Source organism: Tauraco erythrolophus, chromosome 12 (assembly GCF_009769465.1).
Source record: "Tauraco erythrolophus isolate bTauEry1 chromosome 12, bTauEry1.pri, whole genome shotgun sequence".
Taxonomy (NCBI): Eukaryota; Metazoa; Chordata; class Aves; order Musophagiformes; family Musophagidae; genus Tauraco; species Tauraco erythrolophus.
The window spans coordinates 23,563,264-23,586,320 of NC_141476.1; the positions used below are offsets into that span (position 1 = coordinate 23,563,264).

Here is a 23,057-nt window from a genome sequence, read left to right on the forward strand (position 1 = left end):
TTAGTCACACTCGTGCCCAGAGCTTGTTGCACTTGGGCTGCCCACGGCAACCTCTGCAGGCAGGTACACCGAGGAATGGAGCGAAGTCATGGCACTTGCAGTACGTGGCACGACGGTGACATCTCCCACGGGCATTTATTTTTGTTGGTATCACCTATTCCATGCCAGTGGGCACGTTCCGACAGGAAAGTGAAACACATTGTCCCTACTGCTGGGAAAGGGGGCAATTCCTGCCTCGGACCTTCACCAGAACGAGAAGCTGGACAGTTCTTCCAGAACAGCCAACATGGGGCAAATAACACGGAATCAGGGCAGGAAGGGCCACAGCCCCCTCCCAGCACAACCACCCCACTCCGGCTGCTTCGGCTTGGGAAGGAGATGACCGATTGCCACAATTTGCACAACACAGCGCTGCTCCGAACCGCATCTACACCCAGAGCCGCTACCACCGCTGGTGGAGACACAACAGGAGATCAAAAAAGGCTGAGGACCTTTCTTAACGACCTGTGTCAGGCTCTAGAGGAAGAGACAAACACTCGGCCAGAGACAGCAGGCAGCCAGGGCGTGCCCAGGCAAAACGCTCCTGCCATCATCCAAGGTATAAATTTATAACTCCTCGTGTCCTGCCAGTACGATCCATGACGCAGAGGAAACTCCCGCATCATGGAGTAATTTATTCTCAGCTACCGGGAGCCGAGATAGAGGCAGTGTGGGACACCTTGTATTTCCAGCCCTGTGAGCACCCGGGGTTGGTCGCTGTCTTCTGTAAATAACTGTTACTTCTGTCATAGAATCATCGACTGGTTCGGGCTGGAAGGGACCTTCAAAGGTCATCTAGTGCAACCCCCCTGCAAGGAACAGGGACATCTCCAACTAGATCAGGTTGCTCAGGGTCTCGTCCAACCTGGCCTTGAACGTCTCCAGGGATGGAGCATCCACCACCTCTCTGGGCAACCTGTGCCAGTGTTCTACAACTCTCATGGTAAAAAATTTTTTCCTAATATCCAATCTGAATCTACCTCCCTCTATTTTAAAACCATTACCCCTTGTCCTATCACAACTGGCCCTCCTGAACAGCCTCTCCCCATCTTTCTTGTAGGCCCCCTTGAGGTACTGGAAGACCGCTATAAGGTCACCCCGGAGCCTCCTCTTCTCCAGGCTGAACAGCCCCAACTCTTTCAGCCTGTCCTCATAGGAAAGGTGCTCCAGCCCTCTTATCATCTTCGTGGCCCTCCTCTGGACCCTCTCCAACTGGTCCATGTCCTTCTTATGTTGGGGGCTCCAGAGGAGTCAAATTTGCATCTTATGAACCATCCCGCAGTTACGCGTGGGCAGCACGACTCCGGTCGGGCGCGGCATTCCCGGGTAAAGGCGGCGTTTTCCTCCGCTGTCTCCCGGGAGGACATCACGTAGGCTGCGAACTCAACGGCTTCACTTGGGCATAGGAAAACTTTTATTTACAGCACGTCAATTAAAAAAATACTTGACAAAAAAGGCATACAGTATTTTATACTAAAAGAATAAAGATTTTTATTAAGCACTGTAAGTTGCATTCAATAGCCTTCAAATACACCACACCACAATCCATCTACAACCAACCAAACCCAACAGTAGTTCATTCTTGCACAATCCATGAGTTGGGGCAGAACTCCCTTCAACTTACATTAAGATACCTACTTAGCTCTTGCGGGCAGGGAATGGGGAATTACACCTCATTTCTGATCACTAATGTGTGATGAAGAGCATCAGGAGAATTATATGAAAACGAATATAAAGAAATGATTCTGATTTTGAAGTACATTAAGTTTGGAAACACTAACAAAAACATCAAAATGATACAGGTATATTTGCTTATACTAAATTCTTGATGGGAAAGTTCTCAAGAACAAGCCATTTGTTTCCTGCTACAGAAGGGGGGTACTTTTTTTTTTTTTGAAGATCAAAGCTTTTTTTTTTTTGTTTTTCACAGAATTTCATATTTGCTAATATGAAGGCATAAAACAGCAACAGAGAACAATAATGCATACAGCAATGAGTACACCAGGGTAACGTTGATATTCAAAACGGCTAGATAATTTTTTTTTTTTTAAGTTTTAGAATAAATGCAACAGAGGTCAATAATCACAAAATTTTAAGGTTAGAGCAAGATCAGTCAATGACTAAACATAGTTAACATCTTTTATAGGACTATTACTGATTATTAGCTTTTTGTTTTGCAAATGGGCACAGTACTTGTAAGAATGGAAGAAAGAGGACAATAACATGCATAATATTAACTACACACTTTAAAAATTATGAACCATGCAGAAGTTTAGCTCAAATAGTAGTACTAATGGTCTACGTCTGATTCAAAACCACATAGTTCATTGATCACGGATGCATGGTATTAGTCACAAAAAGTTTCAGAACACATTGTGTTTGTTTTGAAAGGTCATTTGCATCTTCTATGATTTCCAAGTTTATCTCCATTTAACTTGCTTGTAAAGTATGTATGATGTATATTTAAAATCAGCAGAACTGCAATATTACTCTATAATTTTTAGTTTCGATAGTTTGCACATTTTTAACACAAAAGAACCACATCAACGGTGATGAAATTTAAGAAAGAAAAACTGTGGTTGTGCCTTTTTCCCCCCATAATCATGAAATCAAAGCCTCAAAGAAAGCTTTATTGTGACACAGTAATGCAAAATCAAATATAATGGCATACATATGGTGCCAAGTACTAAAAATTATATTTTAAGCTATATATACTTAAAGACTGTCAAAATTTGTTTTCTTTATATTTCAAAAAACAAAACTACAAGCTTTTGTCATAACCAGTTTAAACTTTATGTATACTTCATTTTAAGTGCGGGAGTCAAATGCTCTTCATTCTCTTTCTTTTTTGTTTTATTGTAGCATTTTGACTACAACTGGTTAAAACTAAAAATGTGTTGTTTAAATCTCTGACATCAAAGAGGGATCCGAATTTCCAAAGTCCTCATTTTTCTCTTACGGAAAGGAAAAAATGTACGTAACTGTAGGCTCTCTTTCTTTCCAGATATTCCTAATCCTGACCCTTCCCAACATCCTTCACCCTCTATAAAAAATAAGTTTACTCTTCTTTTTTTAAGACAGTGGCCTCAAGAGCATCATCTTTATGGCAAACACTGTCTGCATTTAGTGCATTTAAGTGAGGATTTGTATTGCACATTTTAGAGTCATTACTCAAGGCACTTTCAGACTGATTGGAAGCCCTGATGTCTCCTGTATTCCCATTCATCTGGGAAGCTGGTTTTTCATCATTCACAACTCCGTTTTCAGCCAGGGATCCATCTGAAGACACAATTGAGGATTTAGATTCCTCTGATTTTGACTTAAGTTCTTTGGCTACTTCTTCTGCTGAAGCAGCGTAAGGAGGTTTGCCCTATTTTTTAAAAAAAGAAGAAAATTACTCAAGAACCACCGCTACACGTTTACAACCCGTTACGACGACACTACTAACAGGCAGCATGCAGTGTGCAGAAGTACCGCAAGCGAACACCCAGTACTACGTGCTGCTGGAAAAAGAAGTGGGACACAAAATAAACAGCACAGCACAGATGGGAAAAGAGCTTTCAGTATTCCCAAGTGCCTCCTGGCCATGCCTGCGGATGCTCCCGGGGTAAAGTGCCCTTTCTAACTTTCCATGCCTCAGTTATTTCACAGCTACATAAATGTCTGGAAACACCAAAACTGAGAATCAATATACGGCTTAACTCTGCTTCTTGGTTCATGTACGTTATAATTTAATGACAGGATTACATGTTATTCAAATACAAACCAAAACTTTTCTCAGACAAGTTTTGAAGAAGTGCAAAAGTACCATGCAATATTATCTACACCAGTCTGTATGCTTCTGAGATTAAGAAAGTGACTTCATACGAAAAGCATATAGTAGAATCTCACAAGACTGAGTAGAGCAATGAAAACCAGATTTATGCAGCATTAGAACGTATATTTAGTTTGTAGGTATCTGCAACAAGGAATCTGAGCGTTCCAGGGACATAACAGCTTTAAAGAACAGAACAAAATAAGTAGGTTGGGTTGCTAAGAAGCAACATACTTATCTGTCACGCTGCTACCAAAGTCGAGTACTGAGAAGTGACTTAAGATACGGCCATCTTACACACCTCAAACAACGGCACGCAGCTTCACAGCGCAACAACCCAACTTTTGCATGCCAGAAACAGCATGGTTCGTGCTGTTCTGAACTGCTGGGGGGTTTTGCAAGTGGTAAGAACTGTTGTTCTCTAGCATCAGGATCACCAACCTTGTTATCCAGAAAAATCACACCAAATCCTGCAGTAACATTGCAGAGGTGTATGACTGGCACACCAAGACAATGACTATTGATCACGTGTGTGTAAATGCACTGCTTGCCAGGCTCTACTGAGTGTTAAGCTTTAGATTAACTGCAGGCTTTTGTTTCTTTCCAGATCGAGAGTGAAAGGTCTCATCTTGTGAAAAAACAGGCATGTTTGATAAACACAAATTGCTTATTTCAGTCAGATTCTCCAATCTTTCTTCCTATCACCTCCTAACGAGTATCTCTAAAGCCGCTGCAGGGAGGATGTTACTTGGTGTGAGTACGCGCTGCGTAGGCACTCTTCCCTTCACTGCCCAGGTTTGTGAGGCAGGGAAGCACACTGTGCCAGTTAGTCTCAACTGGGTATCAATATCTACTTGTTATGCATTGTGTTTTCCCCAGTTTGCCCTGCCACGTGCGTTTTAATTCACCTTTTTTCTTTTCCTGTAAAAGGAACATATGCTACAGTATAGAGACTGACGACAGTAATACCCAGTGAGCTCAGGACCAGTCAAGAGAAAACACCATTTATCTTTCTCCTTCCTATCACAGGCCCAATTTTAGACCCAGATGCTTGTGATCACAAGTGTTTACCATCCAAATTACCTATCATTAATAAACTTGCTCACTGTCAAGACTATGTACCATCCACCTACAGGTACTATGTGAACTAAATTTACATATGTAAACCTGTAGTAAGCCCAGAATATTTGGGAGCTCCTTCTCAGGGCTTCCTTTATTTCAAAGGTTAAGGTACTTGGAAATTAGATACTATATATCATTAACATACTGGTTTCTTTTCTATTTCAAGTAAAAGATGTAAAGCTTCGAATATATAGATATGTTTTTAGACATATATAATCTGTGTACACAGAAATTTAACAAAGAAGAGAAGTACTTGAATTTTTACACCTAGAACACAGCAAGTTTTACTTGAAGTTAATAGTTGCTTCGTTATTCACTGGAAACGTTCCTTCTCTTACTGGCTGATACCTGCGAACACCCCCCTACTCTTACATACTGTCTCCAAACTGCAGATCCATATGACACACTTATTGTCAAAGTTTTCCACCTGTTTACTACCCACTCATCCACTGCCATCGGGACTCGCATCAACGTTCAAAACTGCACAGCAGCAAGAACAGTGGAAAAGGGAGGAAAACATAAGCCTGAAGCAATTGGCACTGAATAGGAAACAGCGGTTTGCTTCAGCTGTATTTAAAGGATCCATGGAAAAGACACAAAAACCATGATCCAAAGACACTTCATACATTGTCACCAAAAATGAAACCGTGTGCTTATGGGGGCAAAGACTGGTCTGTTATTTCCTAGAAGTTTGGGGTAAGTTCTCACATTTGGAGCCATGCAGTAGCAAAGATCCTTTCACTGCTACTCATTTTTCTTCAAGAGGTTAGACCGTGGTCCCAGAAAAGAAATCGGGAAAGAGTGGGGGGCAGGACCAGAAACAGCTAATTTGTTTCAGCTTTGTATTTCTCCTATTTTCCTAATTTTTTTTTCTACTCCCATGGCTGGTTAGAGCTGTGTAGGCACAGCCTTCACATCGAAATACATTTTTCCACGTCTAAGTTTGCTCATAACTGAGACGCAGCGCTCCCCTGCCATCCATCACTGGTTGTGCAGCTCACAGCTTCAACACAGAGGCAAGACCATTGTAAGAAACGCTTCTCAAGTTGTGCTTGTCAGTGTTAGCTGGTCTGGAAGCCCACACCATACTAGCCTGTAAACTAGAGTGTTGTGAAGTCAGGCACATGGCTTTATTACCTGAATTGCTCCCTGGCTTTTATAACCTCTCCCATAGTACCTTCCGCCTCTTCCAAAAGTTCTTATCACCGGAGTGGAAATAACTCCTCTAGGACGCCTGGAAGTTTGGAGGAAAAGGAAGAAAGAAAAACACTTATCAGCTTTGTTTAGAACTGCTTTAGATTTTATTTCGCTGGTAGGTTATTTTTCCCTAGCTTTACTGTCTAGTGACTAACGTTTATGTTTCTTCAAAGCAGCAATATGACTGACTAATTCAGAATTACAGGGTTCCACTGCTTGCAAGTGTAGGAAATGCAACAAACCTTTTGTTTCCGTAGCAATAAAACGACTATTTCTATATTTCACTTCTGGAGAAACAATAAACGGGTACTTTCAAGCTTTGCAGAAACATTTCCAAAGTGTCAAATTATCCTTACAGCACTTTAAAAACGCAGCTCAAAATACTTTCACCTTACAAAAAAAAAACACGCAAGCAATTTGAATTTGAATAAGGGCATTTCTCTCATTTAATAACACTTCCCACATATAAACACACTAAACAGACAGAATCAGATAAAAGAAAGGAAGGCAAAATACAAAAATTGCTTCAGTTTTGATGGGAGGATACAAAATTATCTAAGAACCAGAGGGAAAAAAGGAGGCTTCAGCCTTATCTGACACGTAGCAATTTATCAAGTTTGGATGCTTTCAAATGGAGGCTTCCAACCAGGACACATCAGGTGGTGGCTTTTTGATTTGATTCAATAAAGATTAGATCAGATCCAAACAAACTTTCACTCACCTAAAACGATTTTAAGGCCATCGATTGCAGAAACTCGACTTGCTTATCATTATGTCACGGACTACTTCTCACCTAAAAAATCTTTTGTTTTCTCTACTAGAAGTACGTGATCACTCTACTTTTCCTCCAAACCCACTGCCCAATCCCAGGAGGTCCTAGCATGAAGATGGGTCCCTCTAAAGCTGGCACAGAGCAGCCAGGGGCTGCTCAGCTCCAGCCCAGTTTCTGAGCTGCGTGGGCTGCGATTGCCCAGTTTGCCATTCTGGCAACACACGACAGCTGCAATCCAACTGTATCTCATTTTCCATATTCCTGGCAATTCCCACATGCCAGCAAGGTCTCCGGGAGCTGTGCAAAAACCCTCCTGAAGAAGAGGTAAGCTTTTCTGTAGTGCTCCCACCTCCTCTGCTGCTGGGCAGCGAAAACGAAGTTACGCTGAACTGCCTCAGTGGAGAAACACTGATCCTATGCAAATCTTTCCACACACACTGCAGCGAGAAATTAAATGCTGGGATTTTAAAGCAACAAAGGATAAAGAGTTGTGTTTTATATCTGAGTAACTCTCACTGCATTCTTTCCAAAGGTTTTAAGAGGGCTCACCTATCCCATTTGCTGTTTTGTTTTTGGTTTTTGTTGTTTTTTGTTTGTTTTTTTTTTTACAAGGTGAATGTAAATGCTCCCTTCAGGGAGCTGAGTAAGATTTTTCCTACTCAGAAAATACTGATGGATCGAAGCCAGTAAAAAGCAGCTGGTATAATTTTACGCAAGAAGAACAACATCAAGTTCAGTGTTGAACAGAGACACGAGACAATGGTGTAAACAAGCCTGACATGATCCCCTCTCCTGAAACATAAAAAAATGAAGTACGAGTGTGCAGGATGAGGTGATAAATTGCAGACAGCACACTGTGTAGTTTCCTACTGGTGTTCTTTAGTAGGAAACAGCATCTGAAAACTAAGTCCCTCGTCTTTAAAATGCCTGTCTTTAGACAGAACGCTGACATTAGCATGTGTCCCTACTAGGTTTTATCTTTAGTATCAACTGACACAACAAACAGATAAGCTGCCTGCAGTAGTTTGTCCCTCCAACTAATTCTAGTAACTCTACATGCAAGGAATTTAACATCAGTTATGATTTGATGCAGACAGGAAGATCATAGAATCCTAGAATGGTTTGGGTTGGAACGGACCTCGAAGATCATCCAGTTCCAACCCCCCTGCCATGGGCAGGGACACCCTCCACTACACCAGGTTGCCCAAAGCCTCATCGATCTGGCATTGAAAGTCTTCCCGTTCGTTTGAGATGACAACTCACACCTAAACCTAACTGTCCCAAGATTGCACCTCCGACAGAAAGAAAACGTCAGCTATTTCACCTCCTAACTCAAAAGCTACTATTTTGATGAGGCTACTAGTGCCTCGTCATACACCTTAGCTTATTCCCCTGGTCTCCAGCTGCTACTCTGGAAGAGCACAGGCGTCCCATGGACCCTGCCAGCCTGCACAGTTAGCTGACACTTTTCTGAAGCACCTAAACCAGCTCTAGATGCTTATGTTTTGGCAACTGAATCTCATTCTAGAGAATAAAATGTTCCTACCAAAATTTGCTGCCCTCAAAGTGTCAGCTCTGCTCTTACACCAGTGCTGTTCTCTGCTGCTGAACTTTTAAATCTTTCTTTCTGCTGTTCTTACCTCTCCCTGTCCCCACACCAGCAGCTCTCACTTCTCCCCCTGCTCCCAGTCTCCCAGGGCTTCAGATCCAACCATTTCTTCTCACAGTCCAAGACAGACATTTCAATGGCTCTTGCTGACTTTAGCACTATGCTTTATCGTGCACATTTGATTAAATTAATGGATTCAGAGGATAGAGTTCAGTCTTATTCTTTCAGACTGCTGCTTTCTAGCTCAAGATGGCATAAATACACCTACTTTACTCCATTCCTTTAATATAGTTAAAAGACAGACATAATATATAAATCCCGTTACTTTGGGATTGTCTCCTGTAACAGATACAACTAAAAGATGATAGACGGTTCTATAAGGCACAGAACAAAAAAAAACCATAATCTTAAAAACAAAAAATATATAATCTTAAAAGTAAAGGACTAGATATTTTTGTAACAAAGTATTTCTTTTTCGGAAATGTTTTGCACCTGTAATTTCAGCTGTAGTGAAATTAAGTGGAAGAGCTGAAGAAATTAACATTTTTTTAAGCACATCTCCCATCATGACTGTCGCAGAGAACTATTAAACCTAGAAATGTCCTTCAGGTGTTTTCTGCTTCGCAGAAGAATTACATGATAAAGTTATTAAAAATTTTATCATACTTCTTAATAAATGTTCTACCATGACAAAGAAAGTAATTGGGTGCTGTGATAGCTTTGATCAGGTATAATGTATTTATTGATTTCATGTAAAAGAAAGGCTCCAAGTCATTTCCTCAAGCAAAACAATCCAGTGTGTCTACCTATCTATGTATCTAATACATCAAATTCGGAGATTGAATTTTATTTGCACATAAAAATGCTTATGCTCCCCTGAATAACTGATTAAAAATATCTCAAAATGAATGCAAATTCTTTTCTTGAATACTCAGTGGGTATAATAAACCCTAATAGCCTAAAATAGATTGTATGCAATTTCTGATGCCTCCAACTTTTCGTTGCTTTACTTCCCCCCCCCCCCCCCCCCAATCATTAAATTCCATTTGGAAAGAACGTTCCACGAGGTTGCACTTACCCTCTCGCTGGTCCTCCCACAGAAACGACCTGCAGAGGAAATGGCCCTCTACCCCCTCGTCCACGTCTGCTTCCAGCCCAATGGCCGACTACAGTGCCGGCAATTTCAAGTTTCCCTCCCTGAGAAGGAATAGGTTGGACTCCTGCATGTAAAAGCAAAACCAAACCTTGATCTTCACAATCGTAACAGTAAAGCTACAAATGAATGCAAAACTGGTTTGCCCAGATTTTATCACACACACAGTTTCCTCTTTGCTACTGGGAGAGTATTTCCCGTTTTGCGTTTTTTTCAGAAGAATTGTAACTCTAAGAGTCTTTCTCCCCCCCCTTTTTAGAAACAGATATGAATTCTGAAAAGAAAAAGGATCTTTCATGTGTACTTCAGTTTCAGTAATTAAAAACATGCTTTAGATAGCTGTTAAGAAACTGAAGTGCAATTTTCCAAGCTATCTGAAGATTCATTTTTTTTCCTGCATTCCTAACGCAGATGTAATTTTAGCAGGTTTAAAGGCATTTTTTAGCAAACACCAAATACCAGCATAAGAGACACAGATTATAACTGCTATAAACAACTTCCTAGGCAGAATGATCTCTGCTAACACTACGCTGTTGTAAAAACATAGCATTTAAACTGGTCTGGGTGCAAGAGGTAGGTTTAGCCTTCACCTACTAAGAAAGCAGCTAAAATTGCAATTGTCTAAAATATGAATGTATCTTCTATTCAAGTTGTTTGTATCTTTATACTTCAAAAATCAATACTGGGGCATAACGTACGTTTCAAGAAATCTAGGTAAGTGCAACTAAGCCAGATGTTACTGGTAAGACCATCAGCACTGAAAGGGTTACGGAACACAGCACTTCTGCAGCTGCGATTAGTCTTCCAATGTTAATAGGCGAGTAACTAAATTACTGATTAAATTCAAAAAGGTTCCTGCTTCCCTGTCCAAGTCCTTCAGCGTCAAATGCACATTGTTTGCGGGGCGACGTTACGCACACGGGGAAGCATTAGAGGTACGGTTGCTCGCAGGATAAAAGCTCAGAGGCCAGAAAGAACAGCTACACACACGGAAAAGTTTTATCCTGAGCAGGGGACTGGAGTCAACGTTGTCCCATCTGGTGCAGGAGACGAGCACCGGGCGCACAGGTGGGTAAGCAAACCTCACGCCTGTGCCCACGCCGGAGCGGGTTGGCAGTAAGCCCCGAGTCAGTCGTTGCTGTGTCGGGTTGTTTTTGGGACAAGCTCAGCTGCGCCCCAGCTTTAGGGAAGAGCTGTTAACACACTGGAGCAAAGCTCGACCCACGGCAGATTCCGCCCCCGCGTTCGGAAGCGCAGGAGACGAGTGGTCTCGCTGGGTTTTATGGCTGTCCTGTGGTGGGAAGAGGGGTTCTAGGCGTGAGAGAGGCTGGTGCCAAGGGGCTGGCGGGGACCTGGGAGCGCGGAGCGGGCAGCGGCCGGGCAGGCTCCGGAGAGGGAGAGCCGAGACAGTTAGGGAGAGAGGGAGACCGGCAGGCAGTAGGAAAGCCTCAGACCAAACCGTACAGTGAAGGAAGCCGTTGCCAGAAGCTCTAAGAAAAGGGGTTTGGGTATAATTACCGCCCTGAAACTTGCTAGTCCTGTTGCTGTCATTGCCAGAGAAGGCTCCGGAGTGTCCTGCCGCTGCCGCCACGCGGAAGGCCCGGTAAGCACCTGTGGCTACTGTTTCCCCATAAGGGCCTCCGAAGCCATAGACTCCTGTTAGACCCAGGGTAAAGAAAGACAGGGGAAAAGCTGTGAGGGGGCCAGGCATCCGGGAAGGACCCAGTGAGACGCTGCTGCCTCCTTCCACCCTTCCGAGTCCGCAGGGAGGGCCGTGCTCCCGCAGGCGACGCGGTGGCGGCACGCTACCGCCGAGGACGTCCCGCCGCCCCAGCGAGCGTGGGGTCCCTCACCCCAGCAGCAGACCCTTAACCTGGGTTTGGAATGGGCATCCCGACTTCTACGGCACAAGGAGCACCGAAAGGCTCGCGACAATTTGTTGGCAACGAGCTCCGATGGCTACAGTGGTGGCACCCCGAGGATGTCTTACTTCCAGCATCCAGTATCAATACACCTATGGCCTTGGCACCAGAGAGATTCTGAGAAAGGGGACGACTCTAAAACCAGCCTGGAACGGTTGGACCAGTAATTACACTTAAGGGTGCCAATGGTTAAATGACTGTAGCAAAACACAGAGGGGTGGGGAGGAGGAAAGGTTGTCTTCAACCCTGACAGTTAAACTGTGTCCATTAATTTAGGCATTCTTAATATTTATAAATATAAACATTTTGAAGCAATGTACAGTGCAAATAAGAGCCTTCGCATGTCATCCAGTGTTGATCCATTCCTCTTTTTTCTTTTGCATACAATAGCAGTAAAAATAGTTTGATCTGGCACAGTTACTAAAAATCCCGATGGAAATACGCAGCAATACAACACGTTCCATCTTGCTAGGCTATAGCTAACAACAAAACACAGTGACTGGCACATGAAAACACATGCCAACCACTTGCTTTTATGTATTTTTCCTATGAAGTCGAACAAATAAATCAGTTTATAGTTTTGGGAATGTGAAAGATGAGGTAACGCTTCACACCACCACGTTTCACACCACTGTCCCATCACTTACCAGCAAAGCCTCTCCCCCTGCCCTGAGGTGGTGGGACTGGCCCAAAGTGTCGAGGATACATAGAAGCTGGATAGAAAGGCATGGCAGGTGGAGGTGGGAAAGGGAGAGGATGGTTCTGCCTGGAGAAATTTAATCCTTCTAGGATGCTCTGACGCATCTTTTCAACCTTGGCTGCCTGCTCAGCCTATGAATAAAGAGAAGGTCACAAAGAGATGTTAAAATTCTGATTTCCATTGCATAAAACTTTTAGACAAGACATTAAAAGAAGAAAGCAAAATAATAGTAAGAGTAGGTAACTACTGCAAACAAATTCCATAAAGCTAGCTAGAAAATGACAATAATCTGTCTTGTATACCTGCTAATAGTTCAATGATATTCCAATTGTTCACAAGAAAATCTTCACGCATTGGTTGAGAGATGGGAGTCTAAATATTGAGACAGTTTAGAAGTTGGTAACACAGACACGGTTTACAAGTTACAAAGGGTTTTCCAGACAGGAACTGAGAAATCTCTGTCTATAGTCTTCTGAACACTTAATGCAGTTCTTTAAACAGAATAATCATCATAAATTTGGACTGCAAAACAAAATCTACGTAAACAGGCTAAAGCATGCCCGGGGGATAACAAGCCTGAGAAGGACCACAGCCATCATCAATCTTTAATCCAGGATCAGCTTCTCTTGAGTCAGAAGTAAGAAGAGGTAAGCTGTTTTGTTAAGATATCATACCTCCCAAAAAGGTAAAAAAAAGTTTTTGTAATTCAGTAAACTGTTGATTTTTATCAGATTCCTGTTTTTATAGTTAGACAATAACTTTGCATGATTTAGATACAACAAAAAACTAATTCATTTGTATTTTAAGACAGTTGTAAGAAACACGAAAAGATTCTGAGCTTAAAGACCGCGAGAGTGACTTCACAGTCTAAAACAAGTTAGAAATCACAAATTTTCCTTCACTGTAAATCCCTTGCAGCTTAGTCCCTTGTAAGTCTTGCTAGCTTGACCCAAAAAGGCAGCACTTGAACAAACGAGCAGAGATAAATTTCGGAGTCATTCAATACATCACTATTGCATTCAAGTTTCAGTTTCCAGAGAGAAAAAAAATAGTTTACGTCAGTTTACTTTTGCCAAATCTTCCAAAATTCCATCTCAATCACCAACAAGAGATAGGAGAGCAAACAGAGGTGAAAAATACTTATTAGCCATTCACCTCCTATTTCCCTTTCAAAAGCAGAGGTGATACACGAAGTAAATGACTGATAAACCAAACACACTTCACACTTGTGACAACCTGGCACGCTTCCGAAAACCTGGCACGCTTCCGAAACTACACACCTGACCATCACAGAGGTCAATGAGCGGAACTTTCTCCCGGCTTGCTTTGATGAGCTTGGTCTGGAATAATTTCCCATCAAAATACATCCACGGACAGCAGTGCTCCCACGGAATTGGCTGCCCACAAGCATCGTTTGCAAAGAGCGCCATATCGACGCCGCTCATAAATAAAGCGGACAGCTGAATTCCTCGGGGGTCGAGATTCTCAATCTGTTGAAAAAACAATGGGAAATTCAGGAAGGGAACACTGAGATGCACTTCGAAGTTATTCCAATCATCACATTCTTTTCAAAACTCTTCAAAACAGAGCGATTTTAAAAGGTTGCCCAGAATTTTCACACGTTATTGCCGGTTTGACTAGAAGAACGCATTGGAATCAATCGCCTGGATGTGCAAAACTGCAATACTCAGGAAGGGTGTTGTTCCCATCCATCCACTCTAGAGGGGAGATAAACCAAAAAACTCTATTTTCACAACAACAAAGCACAGGAAATTATTTCTAATATTTTAATGTTTTATGTCAATTAGCATGTGAGATGGATGCACGTCTTAGCTGCACTAAGGTCACTGATAAATACGCAGTACAGAGTTCTTCAAACAACGCTAAAGCACGTCACAGCAAGGAAAAGCTTTAAAGACACTTAGCAGTAGAAAACATCATTAAAATTTATTTCAAATAATCTTGTGCTTCTGCGATATTTTGCAGAAAGTTTCAGGAATGAGCTCAATATTAGCATTCGACTCTTCTTCCCACGTACTGCGTTTCCTTTCCAACTCCTTCGTAACAGATTTTCTATTAGCTCAATTCAAGATTTTGCTGTTAGAACGTGTCTCTTATTAATGAAGTGATCTTCATGCATCCAACAGCTTTATTTAGAGTGCAGGACAGATACACAAAGGTAGAATTAAACAGTGAATGACAGCTGGTGGTGGAAGCAAAAACGATTTGTGTGCAGTAAATATATTTTTAGCTCTGGCATAAGAAAATATCACCACTAGTGTTCTCTAAAATACTTCTGAAAATATCAGCCCTTCCTTGGGAACATTTTCAAGACCTTGGTATTAAATTTTAAAATTAAACTACGTTACCTTCCTTATGCATAAGCAACCTTTAAGATCCAAAAGACTATCCAGAGCGTTTTGCAGATAGGCAGCTGGGTTCAAACTCAGCTGCTCTTTCAGTCTGGCTTCAACAAGAGGAGAAGCAGCTGCTTCACACGAAGACAGTAACAACATTGCATGAGATATTGCACCTTTCAGTTAACCAACAGATATTATGGAAATGGTCCATATTACTCTTCATGTAGGATTTAAAAATAAAACTTGGAGAACAATATCTATGAAACAAAAATATCCTATGCTGCTTATCACTTGCCTTGTCTCTGCCGTTCGTTTTGTGCTGCAATGAAAAAAATATTTTCTCTGGGAATTCCTTTCTTAGATCTCTAAGACCAGCAATTTTCACAGCGGGGTTTCCTCCTCTTTGCATCAAATTTTAAGATAGAGGCAAGACTTTGATAACTCTTATAGATACCTTTTCAGAAAATTTCTACCCTGCTACGTTATTTGTTTCTTGTGTTGTGTTTTGAAAACGGACACAGAAGACGAAGTGGCTGCCACACTGCTGCTCTCCAATGCATCCAGCCTTGCCTACCAAACTGGCAGTTGAATTTCCACTGATACAGGTGCAATTACTCAACTTCAGGGGAACTTGGGGTAGACCTCTTAAACCATGCTCTCATGGTTCTCTTGAGACTTTAAAAGGCTCTCCACTCTGCCGAGTCCAACGTTTGTCACCTCAGATGAGCTACGTACATTTCTTCTGAACATACACTGTCAGTTCATTCCTTTGGCACAGGTTGACCACATGCTTCCCTGAAGGCAACATGCTGCTCCTCATAGAACACAGACAACTTTGGACCAGAATCTCTGGGGTTCCAAAATGCCCCATAAGCACACAGGGCTTCCAGCATAAACGTCTAGTAAACAACTGGAGGAGGAGTTCCAGCAAACACATGAACGGTTCTCCTGATGGACAGCATCTACATTTAGGGTGCTTCTAAGGAATTAGCTACAATGAGTACTCAAAATAGCTCTTCTCAGGAGTCCATAATCCATGTCAGCAGCAACCCACCTAAGTGCTGAAGCAAACAAGCAGTCTTGCATGAACTCATCAGGTGCTCATTATAGCTGTCTTCATCCTGTGGTTTTCACATCTTTTCAGCAATGGGGGAAAGGCCAAATAAATATTTTCCTGTTGGAGTTTATTTATTTATTTACTTACTATTTGAGCTGTTGGCATTCATCCTTTGGTATATGGGAAGAGGATTTTGTTTTTCTGTTAACTCTGCCATTACGATTGCCAACACGTATATTCTCCACTTGCTGTGTGACAAGCTCAAACAGATGCCAAAGTGGATCCAGTTGTTTTCTTCCCCTTACCTTTACTAATACTTCTATGGCTAACTGCTGGGTTTCCACAAGCAGACTAATTTGGTTTATAGAAGGAGACTGAGAAGTCCTTGCCAGGGTGCTATGCACAGGAACGCAAGCCAGAATCTGCCCATCACCCTCAGAAGAGAAACAGTCCCTTGTTGGCTTTGAGAATGCTCTTGTAGACTTGGTATTAGTGGCAAAATACTCCTTAGAAAAGCCTAACAAGTGAAATCTGCAGGAACTTAATTACTGTTTCTTCTGAGAAGAGCGGTGCAGGGATTGCTGCTTTTGTTTGTGTCCCTCTGCAGTGTGTACCCATCAATACCAACAAACTTGGGAAACAAATACCACGTTCTCCTTGCTGATTTAACCGAGGACAAAATGTATCCAGGCACTGCTAGGACCAAAGCTAGTGAGTAGAATTCCCTGACTTGAAGCCTACAGTAACTGAAAGACTATCTGAAATGACTTCTTCAACATGAGGTTGCATGAAGAGGCGACCAGCTTCTCACCACCTTCGCTATGCAAGACAATCAATGCAGACAGGAGATAACTGGATCACTTCCAGTTGTGCATTCTCTACACATCCTAATACCTCCCACAGCATCCAGTTATCAAACACGCTATCAGGCTTAAGATACATTATGCAGAAAAGAAGTATCTGAAATTATTTCCATGCAGAAAAATGTTTGCTTAAAAAAAAAAAAGGACTAAATTCTACTGTTTTACTCAGAGAACTTCATAGCAAGTTCTGAAAAAATTTCGAAGGGAAAACAAGGTAAAAGCAAAGACTAAATCTTGTGTATTTTAGCTCAAAGAACAGAAGGGGAAATTTCACTGAGTATATGAAGGTTGAACAGAGAAATCCTCCAGAATAAGACAGTGTTGCACAGATTGACAGGCATCCTGTATTTACAATAAAGATACAACTCTCAATTAGCTCACAGTATTTACTTCATGTAATACTACTGTATAAAAGCAAAAAAGCAACTTCAAGATCTTAACTTTTAAAATCCTCAAAGTAATTATTTCTACAATGCTGTGAGTATTAATAAACTGTTTTCCCTTTTTTTCCTCCTGCATTTTTCTGTTCGAGATGAAGCAAGACTCTCTCAATTTCTACACTTGGCTGCAAAAACCTTTTGAATGCCGAATCATGAAGAAATACCCAGGTTAGTATTTGGAAAGAGTCACACAAGGAAGAAGTATTTTTCTTTTTAATATATTTTTTTGTAAATCTTTTCAATGGAGGCACACTTGTTTCAAATTTCCAAGAGAGAGCTACTTAAGAAATAGTGAGAAAAGGTTCTGCAGCATAGAATACCTTGAAGATTTTAGTTAACTATTCAACCAGTGAAACAGAACTATCAATCTTTGCAACACTTCGAAATACGAAGATCAGTATTTTGGAAAATATTTTGGTGCTTGCTCAAGGCTTTTTGTGAGACAGGCGCACACACATCACCCACTAGAGTTAACAATATGGATCAGCTGGGAGCAAATCTCTCGAATTATGAAAGTTATAGTAAAGAATTACCTTGAGTTCCTGAAGCTGGTCAGGTTCATAGAGCTTTGGAGACAACGCCTGGGCAAGAAAAGCATCAAGTTCCTGGCGACGAAGTATACGAACCCCCGGCCACTGTACCATATACCTACAGGGGAGGCCCACAGTTATTCAGAAGCTTCCCTTAGCAGGGAAACCAAGTGGTAGTTTATGTGATCAGAAGTCACCAGAATCCAACAACAAAACCATCTTTTTTGTTGTCTGGACTCGAGTAGTTAAAAAGGCCACAACACTAAACAGATTGGAAGTTTAGATTTGTTTCAATTCATGTGGCAGAGCTACTGGCTGCGAATCAGTTGTGCAAACCCTGCTTCCAGGGAAGGAGAGAAGGACAGGCTGCTGAAACAGAATTTAAAACATAAGTAGATTCCGATACATCTAAAAATACGACAATATAAAGATTAATGGTCTTTTTATAAAGGACTAATGGTGAAAGGACTTTGTGAATATGTTTTCCAGAGAACACGTTACTCAGAAATGATCCAGTCGGTGAATTTCATGCTCGTCACATCTTGATTAAGAATGATTTGTATATGTCACAGGAGAGAAACATGCTGTTCAAATGAAACGAGGAGCTCTGCTTTAAGGTACCATTTGGACTAATTTTTTGTATACTTACTAGTCTATAAGGGGAAAAAGAAAAGTGTTTTTGCGCTCAAAGGCAAGATGAAGTACAACAGAGCTGAAGACAAATTTACATTTATCACTTTCAAAAATGGCTTAAAAATTTGTCGTGTGCAACATGCTAACCTTGGATTCCACCAGATTTATAAGCTAGTCGTACTGAAATAACCAACCCTTTCCAAAAAGGTAAGCACCTCTCAACTCCTCAGCCAATTTTCAATCTGAAAATTAAACAGGCAAGTATTTTGGACCTTGTGACTTTCTCTTTGAAAAGCTGAGGTGTAGAATTAATACTTCAACTGTTGGTTATCATCATCTCAACTAGATGAGCGCTGGAAATCTCACACATCATAGGCAGACGATCCTTCACGTGAACTTTGCAGCCTGCTAAGCTGCTCTGCAGCTGTTCTCTGACAAACTCTGTTTTACAGCTTCACCAACACAGCCTCTGAGACCCCAAATGTTATTTTTTAGGAAGCTGAAGCCTAGAGTACAGTAAGGGTAAACTAATTCAAATGCTACAGGGGCCTCTTTGTAACACAAGATTTTTTTTTTTTTTTCCTCCCTTCAGTCCTCTCAAGACTGAAGACAGACATGTTGAATACCCAGCATGCCTTCAAGACTCATAGCAGCAACGTTCTACAAACACAACAAGCCCCTCCTCCTAGTGACGTTGTAAATATGAATTAACAGTTTCTATACTCATGGTTTAATTCTAAGTTAAACACGACAGAGAGATTACCCTTTCCTTCCTTCTGTTTCACCTTGAGGTAACACTGACCTTAGTACACAACAGAGCACCATAAGATGAGTGGGCACATTAGTTGGATTGAGCATTGCTGGTGTATCTGATCTCATACAGGCCAAAAACGCCCTCATTCTTCGGTTCTTGTCTTCTACTGCTTTTCCCAGCCACAGCTTCTTCAGATTAGGACACGTCCATTCCCTGAATGCAAGTGCTTCCACCAGCTCAGGGGTTTGAGGAGATTTTCCTTTGTAAGCAGCCCATTCTTTAATTATCACCGGTGAAACTACAGAACGGCAACAGTGGAAAGAAAAAAATTCAGAGTTAGAAAGCAGCGTACATTTAAACCTTTGTATGCAAGAGATTTTGATCTAAAAAGCATCACTTTGAGATTGCAGTAGCTAGTGCTGCTCTGGATGACATTGCAAAATTGGTAAATCAAACTCTGCATGGACCATCTTTCAATTGTGATCACTTACAGATTTAGTACTTGCAACCAAGTGTACACTGGGAATGCTACAGTAATGTTTTCAAATTAGTATACAACATAAAAGCAACTACGTGTATTTTTTTAAACCAAACAGCAGGACTTGAAAATGCAATTTTCCCCTAAAATATCTGCGCCATTCATCAAAAACCTACAGTGATAAATAAAACTAGTACATAAATACAAATATATTGATATGTTGTCTTTTAAGAACAAGATGATCCCAGTGATTTTATTCAAACCAGATTTAAAACTTACGATATACTTGTTTGTAGTTGTTCAACTACTGCGACGGAGTGAGATCTCAAATATGGGTGGGTTTGGGATTTATTTTTTTTTTTTGCCTAAAATTTATCAAAACATTACTTTACATAAGCCTTTCAATCTACTGCACTGCTTTCTACTAACAGGTTAGCATTTTTGTGCCTGGTAAGCTCCCTTTCAACCACCTCAAAACACAGACTGTTCGACTCCACATTGCTGCTAAACCATCTCTCTTTTTCCTGTTTGAAGGCAAGCAAAACACCACAAGTTTAATATGTTAAAAAAAAAAAAAAAGTCAAGACTGAAATGATACCTTTGGCCTGGGAATGACCCCAAGTTTGACACAGCTCAAAATTCGTTTGCACCCTTCGTAACTCAGAGCCCAGTTATGCAGTGTGGAAAGATTCAAGGAGCTTGTTAGTGAAGCTTCGGGTTACAGCCCAGAACGGTGGCAGGAGCACAGACCTGCTCCTTCTGCCCAAAATCCTCCTCTTACACACCGAGGAAGGGGCACTGCTGGTGCCAGGGCAGCCCTCACACTTGCAAAGCCTCCTTCAGCAATCAGACATCAGCCTTACAGATAATTTTATAGTTAGGGGCAGGCAAACCAAGGCAGAGGTGATGATTTGGGTTAAAAAAAGAAGCTCCAGAATATCCCAGAACACTCTCATGCTTTTCCAGAATAAAGCTACTCGAGCACCATAGCTCCATTTCACAGAGCTCAGGGTAAGTTTTACAAAGATAACATGCAGCAATGGAAATAAATATTCTGATATATTTAGTTCGCAGCCTCACTACAAAATCATGTTCTATTTTTGTTGCTACCAGTTATGATATGCCACCAAGCTACACAAGATGGGCTTCCACAGCCAGCAGAGTCATGCTCTTCCTGGTTTTCACTTCTTGTTTAGGCCTGGGACAATAAACATGAACAAATAAAAGGACCTATTTTACGCAGGCTTTCAAAGACTTGTTTAATTGCTTTAGGTCTTAGAAGCAAGAGATATTTTTGGACCAACTTCTTAGCTCTCTCAGCAAACAGATAGGAAACACAATGAGGCTGCTATGCAGGGCAGTTTAATCTGTCAGGAGTCAAAAAATCCCCAGACAATCAACATAATACAGTTGTTACACAAACTCTGCGTGCACATCACATTAAGCATCCTCAGACGACCACCTCCTCAGAGCTTTACACCAGGCAAATGTTCCACTACTGTTTCTTTCACACAGATCTCACATATGAAGCTTAGGAGAAGGGAATATTTTATTCTATCTGCAATCCTATGTTTCAACATTCCAATTTGGTTCACAGTTTGTAAGCTGAGGGTGACACCTTCCAAGTCCACAGGAAAAGTACCTCAGTTTGCTCTCAAAACACACCATCTTCAGTAATGTGCTGCCTGCAAAGGTCAGGCTGGAGATCCACCCCAGGTTCACCATTTTGCAAAGTAAGGGTTATTATGGGAAAGGTAACCACGCTTCGTGCAGAACGGGTTAACAGGAAGATCACTCCAGTGGCCTGGCACTGAATGATGGGGACGAGGAATTACAGCTGTATCAGCTGACAAGGAACCGTGGCACTGGTCACCCAAATTTAGCATTTAATGTAACAGATGAATCTAGGACTTGTCCAGATCGACTTATTTCTCCAGGGCATTTCTTACCCCTGTGACAACTCTGTACCGGGCCTGCTGCCAAAAACACTGTCTTCCTCAACCGCTGAGGATCTCTTGTCCTCAGAAGAATGTTTTGTGTTTTCCTCCCGGGGCTTCCACTTGGAGATAAGCAATGTCTAACCCTGAAGACTACACTAGCTACAACGAACGCTCAGGATCAGAGCGTGTTCAGCAGCAACATCACAGTGCTAATTATACTGGTTTTCATACTGGTTTTCATGCTGAACTTCCTCCTGCTGCTGATCAGCAGATGTGAACACCCAAAGCAGCCTACACAACTGCAGAATGTATTGACATCTGCTTTGAACATCACCCTCCCGACACTTTAAGGTCAATCCAAATAAAAAGGGCCAGCATCACTCTGCATTAGGGTGCCCTGACTGACAAACACGTGAATGCTCTTACAGGCTCCGAAGTCGTTAACGCTCCAGCTGTCTGCCACAGCCCTTGTTGCTCAGGTGCTTTCGGCATTTGCTTTGCAGCTGTTTTCCAGGCTGAACCCAACACCACTAGAAGATGAGCTAGCTAATGCAGATTAATCAAGTCTCATTTTCAACCTTATAATCTTTACCGACAGCACAGCTTGAGCTAAGCACGCTCCATTTTGCAAAAGGACTACTGCCCGAGATACAGCTTTCCTTTTGGCAGAAGCAGCCTCAGCTGAGGACATCCTTGATGCAGGACGGTACATCACAAGGCGGCAAGGCTCAAGGTAACAACCCTTCGGGGCCAACCAGGCGTACGACACTTTGTACAAGTGTGATTTTGCCACTGAGTGGAAAGGGCAGATGGTTTCATCTACACACATGTATCCACCAGAACATGGGAAATCACCCGTTTTGGAACTTGAAAAGAAGAACAAGTCAGACACTCAGTTTCCATCTCCTCAGAAGGGTGGGCAGTGCAGCCAAAGCTGTGCCCTCGGCAGCAAAAGCACAATCAAGAACTTTGTGATTTAGCTTTTTGCACCCTCTGGGAGCAGACACAGGGACATGTACAGCAAAGGGGCTACTTAGCCGAAAATTACCACTGAAGAACCTCACTGACTACCTCTTCCAACAGATCTGTTGGTTCTATTGGCTTTTCAACTACAAAAAAAAAAAAAAGACAGGAAGTTATCCATTTTATGAAAGATCTATTATCTTGCTGTCTATATATTTAGCAATAATACTGACAGGTCAGTTCATCATATATTTTTCATAGCCTCCTATAACCCTCGCATGCAACGTACTTGCAAATTACTCACACACAACTATTATGTTGCCATCGTTACGGTTTGTACAACAAAGATAACAGGATTTTAGATAATACTATATTCATTAACTCTCCACATAAGTCTTAAGGACAATATACATTTCTTCAGAAATTAATTTCTTAATGTCTCAATTCTTAAATTTTGTCTGCTCTTAATTACTGTTTCATAGCATATTTTGAGCGCAGTAAAAAAATTAAGACACAGAAGGAGAATCAGCATCACTAGCTCATTATAGCCTGGGTCCTCAGACGTTAGCCAGGGCTAACGAGTTTAATCTGAGAAATCTGCTCTTGCCACTGAAGACATCACTCTCTCCTTCCATCTCACAGAGCCTGCCCAATTCTTGCTGCTTTGTAAGAGAGGTGAACAAAACAGATGTGTTCCTTCAACACCGCCCG

The 23,057-nt window shown here is 41.7% G+C and overlaps 1 protein-coding gene across 4 annotated transcripts in view; it reads right to left on the reverse strand.

Annotated features, from left to right (window-relative positions):
• Positions 1-1,502: 1,502 nt before the first annotated feature.
• The window catches only part of FAM120A (family with sequence similarity 120 member A), a 53,183-nt gene continuing 31,628 nt past the window's right edge, over positions 1,503-23,057 (reverse strand). For 2 of the 4 annotated variants that reach the window (XM_086619206.1, XM_086619204.1), the window contains exons 11-18: positions 19,014-19,263; positions 17,582-17,696; positions 13,609-13,818; positions 12,276-12,459; positions 11,225-11,362; positions 9,632-9,773; positions 6,113-6,209; positions 1,503-3,409 (exon numbers count right to left, since the gene is read on the reverse strand). In XM_086619206.1, the coding sequence (XP_086475332.1) occupies positions 3,098-3,409; positions 6,113-6,209; positions 9,632-9,773; positions 11,225-11,362; positions 12,276-12,459; positions 13,609-13,818; positions 17,582-17,696; positions 19,014-19,263 (1,448 nt within the window). In that variant the 3' untranslated portion in view covers positions 1,503-3,097. The remainder of the gene's footprint in view (positions 3,410-6,112; positions 6,210-9,631; positions 9,774-11,224; positions 11,363-12,275; positions 12,460-13,608; positions 13,819-17,581; positions 17,697-19,013; positions 19,264-23,057) is intronic. The other 2 variants (XM_086619208.1, XM_086619207.1) reach the window with 1 other exon arrangement.